The 7,442-nt window shown below is 28.5% G+C and overlaps 1 protein-coding gene across 1 annotated transcript; it reads right to left on the reverse strand.

The window, feature by feature from the left end:
- Nucleotides 1–353: 353 nt before the first annotated feature.
- Nucleotides 354–2,838, reverse strand: LOC108470421 (heat shock factor protein HSF24-like). The gene is made up of 2 exons (XM_017771721.2): nucleotides 1,852–2,838; nucleotides 354–1,226 (listed from the first exon to the last, which is right to left on the reverse strand). The coding sequence occupies exons 1-2, from the start codon at nucleotides 2,053–2,055 to the stop codon at nucleotides 543–545; spliced, it is 888 nt and encodes a 295-aa protein (XP_017627210.1). The 5' UTR covers nucleotides 2,056–2,838; the 3' UTR covers nucleotides 354–542.
- Nucleotides 2,839–7,442: the final 4,604 nt, after the last annotated feature.

The raw sequence follows: 7,442 nt of genomic DNA on the forward strand, positions 1-7,442 counted from the left end.
CTCATTTCCATATTTTGTACTAAGTCAAGTCATAAATTAAAAAATGGAATTGAAAAGTGGAACAATCTATTAAACATATAGTATTGAAAAAGGAAACAACAATTTTGCAACAACAGGGCAAAGTTGAATGACCCATTTGCCTTTGATTTTTGCCTCCCACAATTGCTGACTAATTGACCCACCTAACTTTAGAAAAGGAAATTATAAAATTACAAATTCATGTTTGTTTGTTTTATTTATTTCTAAAAATATTTACTACCATATTGTTACTAAAATTATAAAATAGATGGATTAATATTTAATAGACTTAAGGTGGAATTTTAAATTTTATAATATGATTAAAAATTGTCATATATTTAATTATATACTTTTATTTTTAAATATTAATTAAATACATTTGACAATTTTAACCACGCTTCTAAAGTTAAGAAAACACTTCCACCCATATATTAAATATTTTATCCAAAAAACAAAAAAACTTTTTATTTAATCCTAGTTATATTTGTACGAAATCAACTTCCTTGCTGTCGATGAGGACCGGCTCAGTTGCAAACCTTGCCGCTCTTCATCATCAAAGCCACGTGGCGAAAATCAACGGTCTTCATCTCTTTAGCGTATGGCCCACCGTACACAATTTTCTCCTCGCGGGCCCGCTTTTTTCCCGCGCTTTTCAACCACACCCCAAACAGTTTCAAACTTCCGTTTCCATCTTCGCCGCCACCTTTTTCATCATCGTCGTTGTCATCGACGCCGTAGAAACGGCCAAGATCGTCGCCTTCAAGGGTGGAACCACCGTTTCCTTGCCGCATGATGCGATCGATTTGATCGGGCCCCACCTTCACGCACTCGGTTAAAAACGCGACCAGTTCGTCGCATTGCTTCTTGGCTTGCGCCAGCTCCGAGCTCAACATCTCATTATCCTTCTTCAGCTTCTCGTTCTCGTCTGATAGATCCGCGTATTGATTCGTGTTCACTGCCGGCGTCGTTTCCACCGATCCCGGATTCTTCGATTCCGGTGATGTCGACGTGGAAGTTGACCCTAGGTCCTCACCGGAGTTAGTAGGGGAGGAAGCTCCGGCACCAGACGTTTTCCCGTTCGCCGGATTATTAGTCGGCGATGTTGTCACCGTCTTCCGGCGACGGATTTCGGACAAGAGCTCTTTTTGCCCTCGCTTGAAGTTCTCGTTCGCGAATTCCCATTTGTCTGGAACAACCTTTCGAAATCCCTGTAATAAAACGGCAAATTCATTTTTTTAACAGTCCGTACGATTGCTTGAAAAAAGTCAAAAGACGGTTCTAACCCCTCACCTAATATTTTGTGGTTGGAAATCTATTTGCAAGTAAATCCCTTTCTTTAAAACAAACAATTACAATTTGAGTGGTTAAAGGATTAATTAATTCCTTAAATTAGGTCACCAATCCCTATCATAATCAACCCTATTATTCCAACTTTTATTATTTTTTTAAAACAATCCAATCAATTTCATTTCCTTTAAATAGAAAAAATCCTAAAGAAATTACCCATCTTTTCCTTAAAGAAATGGTCTACCTTATAACTTATTAATGTCAATTTTTAGTTTTCATCCTATTACTATTTCTTAAATTTTGAATTTAATCTTATATTTTACTTTCTCATAATTTGGTCCCTTTACTTCATAACATAGCTTAACCATTGCGAATAAAATGCTCTTGCGAAGTTTTCTTTAAAAAAATCATTCCAACATTTAAAAAAATGATTTTTTTTTTAAATCCATAATTAATGGTGTTATGTTATAAAGCAAGCAAATTAAACCAAGTATAAGGACTAAATCTTAAATTTAAGCATAATTAAAAAAAAAAAAAATTACTTACGTAAGTGTTGAGCTGACGGACAAAGCTGGAAAAGTTGTTGTGCTTGAAATAATTGGGAAGCAAATCTTTTGCAAAATCAGCAGTTTTCCAAACGACAAAAGACGTGCCGTTTTCATTCCATGAAATCACATCGTCGGTGATCGGATCATCCACCAGCTGGTACGTTTTGATCAAGAACGGCGCCGGAACTGACCTTTGCGCCATATTTTCCGACTTTCCGATTGATCAAATCCCTCCCAAAGTACACGTAAAACCCCCCCAAAAAAAAAAGATTCTAACAAAAAATTATGATTACAAAAGTAAAAAGGAAGAACAAATTGAAAAACCTGGTCGTTTTTAGGCAGAACAACTAAAGAGAAGCAGAGCAGTCAAGAATTCCCAACCCCAGCAATAAAATCCAGAAAGGAAGAATCGAGAATGAACAACGTTATCGCAGGGTTTGATCGTATCAGTTTCCATTAGTAACAACACCAAGCTTTTACTTTCTGGAATCGAAACAAGATCATAACTTTACCTTATTGTATTTTCTACAAAAACAAAATCAGAAAAACAGAGACTTGAAATTCTCTATCTTTTTTTGCAGATTGTTGATGATGGGTTGTTTATAAAAGGGGAAAAGCAAAAGGAAACCGATAATGGGTTCTAGAAAATTTTGAGAAACAGAGCAGCCAGAGAGGGCTTTTAAGAAAAAAAGTATTCAAAAGGGTATGCTTTTTTTTCTCCACTAGAGAGTCATTGTTTTCAAAGGTTAGGAAACAAAACAACATGCTTTATTTATCTTTTAGGAGGAGAAAATGTGGACTTTTCTAATGGAAAAAGTGAGAAAATTGGAGGATTCTTTCTTTTTTTCTATTGGTGGTTTCTTGAAAGGAAGCTTCGAATACATTTTTCTAAAGAGTTGATTTGAAGTGGGGATGAAGAAGGGAGGGTTTTTCACATGGAACGCGTAAGTACACGTGCCTTTCACCATTTTTATTCAAGAAGCTCCTCTCCACCTACCCCCCCCCCCCCCCAATATAATATATATTTGAGATTGCTTCCATTCATCGCCATTAAGTAAATTAAATTTTGGATTAATTTCATCAGAAAACCTGGAATTTTGATGTTTCAAACATTAAACCATTATCAAAATATCTATATAGCATCAACCATGGACATAGATGGGCAGCACGTAGCCTTGCCTCTCCAAATGGTAAAATTACTATGTAGCCCTTTTAAGCTTTTAAAAGTTTCAAATTAACATATTGGTAAGTTTATACTTTGGCCCCTCTAAAATTTTATGATTCATGTATGACCTTTGTAAAACAATTTTCTTGTTTCGCCCCTAGTATTAACCAAGTTATTCCATCAATTTAGCCGTTAGTTTAGTTGCTGAACACCAACTCAAATCTGACATGAAGTATATTTAAAATATATGGATCAAATTGTAAACACATATATATTTACTACATGAAAATGCTGGATTATACCAATTTTTTTAAACATATCTGATCCAATTTGTCCATGTAGTACATACATATGTATTTACAGTGTAATCTAAATGTTTTAAATATGCTCTACATAATATTTAAACCGATATTTAATGCTTAAATTGATAGCTATATTGATGAAAGGATTTGATTAGTATAATATTGATACTTTAAGGACTTGATTATAGTGTTTTGAAGTTTAAAACTAATTTAAAATTAAAACAAAAATTTGAAGACTTTTGTTGCAATTAATTCGGTTAAAAGAATTGAAAAAAATATAATATATGGAATGCTTTGAAGGGGTAAAAGGAGAAGCAACTTTATTAACATAATTCATACATTTGTTTTCCTCCAAGAAAAAAAAACGAGTTTTGGTTTAAACGATTGGAAAATGGAAATTCGTGTTTTAGATAATAATCCAACTAATATTTGTTCTTTTATATTCGTGAAAATAGAGTGGACATATCACTAAAAATTTACCAAAAGGCCACTGCTTAAAACATTTTAGTAATTACAATTAATATATTAAAATTGACTAAAACCCATTACTTTTTTTTTGCATGTCTAATTTAATATGTTGATATAATACATTCATATATATTTCATGTTATATTTAAATTCACATTTAAAGTTTAAATTGACGTTTATATTGATAGACCGCTTAGATTTAGAGGACAAGGCTTGTTGTAATTAATGATTTAGATTATTCTAAAATTTATAAAAAAAAAAAAGAGTTATATAAATTGACTTAGAAGAATTGAAAATTTTAGTGCATGACATGCTTTGAAGGGGTAAAAGGAGAAGCAATTTTATTTTATGAACTTATTTCATACTTTTGTTTTTCTCCAAGAAGGAAGAAAAAAAAACGAGTTTTGGCTCAAAAATTGGAAAAATGAAAAACTCATTTTAGATAATAATCCAATAAAGATTCGTTCTTTTTGTTAGAAAAATTTGTGGAAAAACTAAAGTAAGACTTGAGGCGTGAATAACTTTCCGTAAGGCTTTATACCGAAAAGTTTCATACCAAAATATATATCCTTCGGTACTTACTTTTGGCATAAGGTATGTTTTCATATTAATATTTAGAATACTTATGTTTCACTAAAAATAATTTTTGAAAATAATTTTAAAATAATTTATTTTTTAGAAAAGTTAATATTTCTTAGTATTTGGATGAATCTGTAAAATATTTTCATTGTTTGGTAGATTTCTTTAAAATATTACATAAAAGTTATTTTCAATTAAACAAATATTTTCTTTTGTTTACTTTTATGTTGTTTTCATTAATCTAAGTGAGTATTTTTATTTAAAATGTGACATCAACAAAATTGACAAAAAATTAACAATCTCAACAATTGGACTTGATTTTTAAATTTGAAAAGTAAAGAGGCTAAATTCTTGAAAATAAAAGTACAAAGACTAAATTACAAATCATGAAGTGTACATAGACTTATGACATATTTTAACCTTTATACTACAAAACGTTTATTATTAATATATTTATAGTTATAATAATAAAATATTAATATTGAATATTTCCAATAATATGTGAATAATATTATTTAAAATTATTATTTTTAAATTTTATTATTAAAATAAAATTGAAATATTAAATAATTTATTAAAATAATAAATTTTATTTATTATATTAATAATTTATTATATAACTAAATATAAATAATTAAATATTTATATTTAATAATATTAAAAAATATAATATTTTAAATATTTTAAAATAAAAATAAATTTTATTATCAATATAATAATATTAAGCTTTATTTAAGTTAATTTTATATAAAAATAAAATTATCTATAAATGAGCTCTTTTCCAAAAATGACTTACGCTTTTCAAAAGATAATTCATTTTACAAGAAAAATAACTTATTTTACATTGACCTGTAAATCATTTTCCGTTGACTAAACTATTTTTTGTGAAACAAACACAAGAAAATGCAGAAAATATTTTTCGTAAAACCTTTTACATTTAACTAACATACCCTTATTTCAAAATATAATAAAATAAATAATTATAATTATAATTAATCCGAAAAAAATTATTGCGACACCACAAAATTCAATAAGTAAACTCACCCACTTAGTAGACTAAGTCCCTAGCCAAATTTAGACAAGTTTTAAAGAAATTGATATTTATATTTTTTATATTGTGTTTCCTTTTGCCGTGTGAGATTACTAACATTCCAAACAACTCACGCTTACACTTATATACACATATAATATGTGTACTAATTTTCTTTACCTGTGTATTGGTGGTATGCATTAATTAAATTATATTTAATTATTTATATTTTTTATAGATTTTGTAACATTTCATTAATAAGATGATTATGAAATTAAAATATAAGAATATATAAATTTAATTTTAAAAACATAATAATTGATATTAGATTGAATTTTAAATAAACAATATTTCTTGTTTTTATGATAATTATATTCTAACTGTATTCTACTTATGTGATTATGAATAAAATGATATGGAAAAGAGTTGATCACTTGTAGTTTTACCTCTAAAAAATTTAATAATAAAATGATATGAAAAAAGATTCCTTTCATACAAATGAAAATGAACTTTAATTAGAAGGTTCAGTTCAGTCTTCTATGCCTCAAGGGTAGGTCCCCTTTCTAGTCAAATCAAATCAAAACCCATAGCTTAAGCCTTGATAATTAGTGTAATTAAGCAGCTTCATTTTAAATCAATTTTTTAAATTTACTATTAATATATTTGAAAAAATATGAATGAAACCGCCATCCAACAACCCAAAAAAAGAAGTTTTATGTAAAAGTTGACATGAATTGATTATACATAAACATCTATTAATATATTTATTTGTTATCATATTCTAACCGCATTCATAACCAAAAGTCATCTTAAATAAGAGTTTATTACATGATTATCAAATTTATTCATGAATTATGTAAGTTATATTTTTAAAATTTTAAAATTTCAAGTTTAAATCTCATCTTATGTTATATCAAGATTTATTATGATTTTTTGCGATATATGTTGGTTTGTTAGTGAATTTTGTCTAAATGTTATTATTATCATTATTAATCTTAGTCATTTGTAATAAATGATATAATTGTTGGTATTGAGATGTATTATATTATTATTCTAAAACATAATTTGTGGAAAAATGATGAAAGTGTAAGTTGACCATTTGTTGAAAACATTTCAAACAAAAGTTTTGATGCAATTATCAACAATTAAATGGAGAATAATTTTGGAATTTGGAAAAGAAGAGCGAAGTTTATGGACCAAAATATCCTCATTTATTAGCTTACTAGGTTGTAGACCATCTGTGTTAGGTTAAGTTAGGTAATTCAGAGACTACAACCTTAGGACAAAGTTTGTCCTTCCAAAAAGCCTTGTCTTTACTTTTATTATCAACATAATTGGGGGTTAAAATAATGGAGATATTATATGTATGTATGTTAATATAAAAGAAATTAATAATGATCTCACCCACCATCCTTTCTTGATTATATTCGTTTAAATCGCCCACATATATGTTTTTTATAGTTTTTTTTTTTTACTAGAGATTCCTAATTATGCTTAGATTGTATGCTGATTTTTACATTTCTCCAGTTGATTTTTCAATGTTTAAAATATCAGTAGTGTATCAATTAGGTTTTTAATTAGTAAATGTCATCTTAAATTTGACATGAAGTATATTTAAAATATGTTGATTACATTGTAAACATGTCTTTCGTTATTATCACCATTGACACCACCTTTCGGGGTCATTGGATTGTCTAAACCAACACTCAAAGAATAGTTCAAAGAGAAAAAGAAAAGGGGGAGGATGATGGCCAGTTGCCAGCAATGAAGCAGTTGGATGCTTGAAGGGGCAGATGTAAAAGAAGCTTTTAAAAAGAGGTTAGAGAGCTTTCTTTGAGAGAGAGAAGTAAAAAAATAATTTTATAGTTGCCACAGATGCTTACAATTTGATCTAAATCTTTTAAATGTGCTCGCATTAGATTTGAATTGACATTTAATGCTTAAATTAACATTAGAGATGGAACTAGGAACTTCTTGCGAAATACAGTTTCTCTCTCTTTTTGGGAGTTTTTCTCTTTTATGCTAAGAGTCAGTTTCTTGAGTCT

Source organism: Gossypium arboreum, chromosome 2 (genome assembly GCF_025698485.1).
Source record: "Gossypium arboreum isolate Shixiya-1 chromosome 2, ASM2569848v2, whole genome shotgun sequence".
NCBI lineage: Eukaryota > Viridiplantae > Streptophyta > Magnoliopsida > Malvales > Malvaceae > Gossypium > Gossypium arboreum.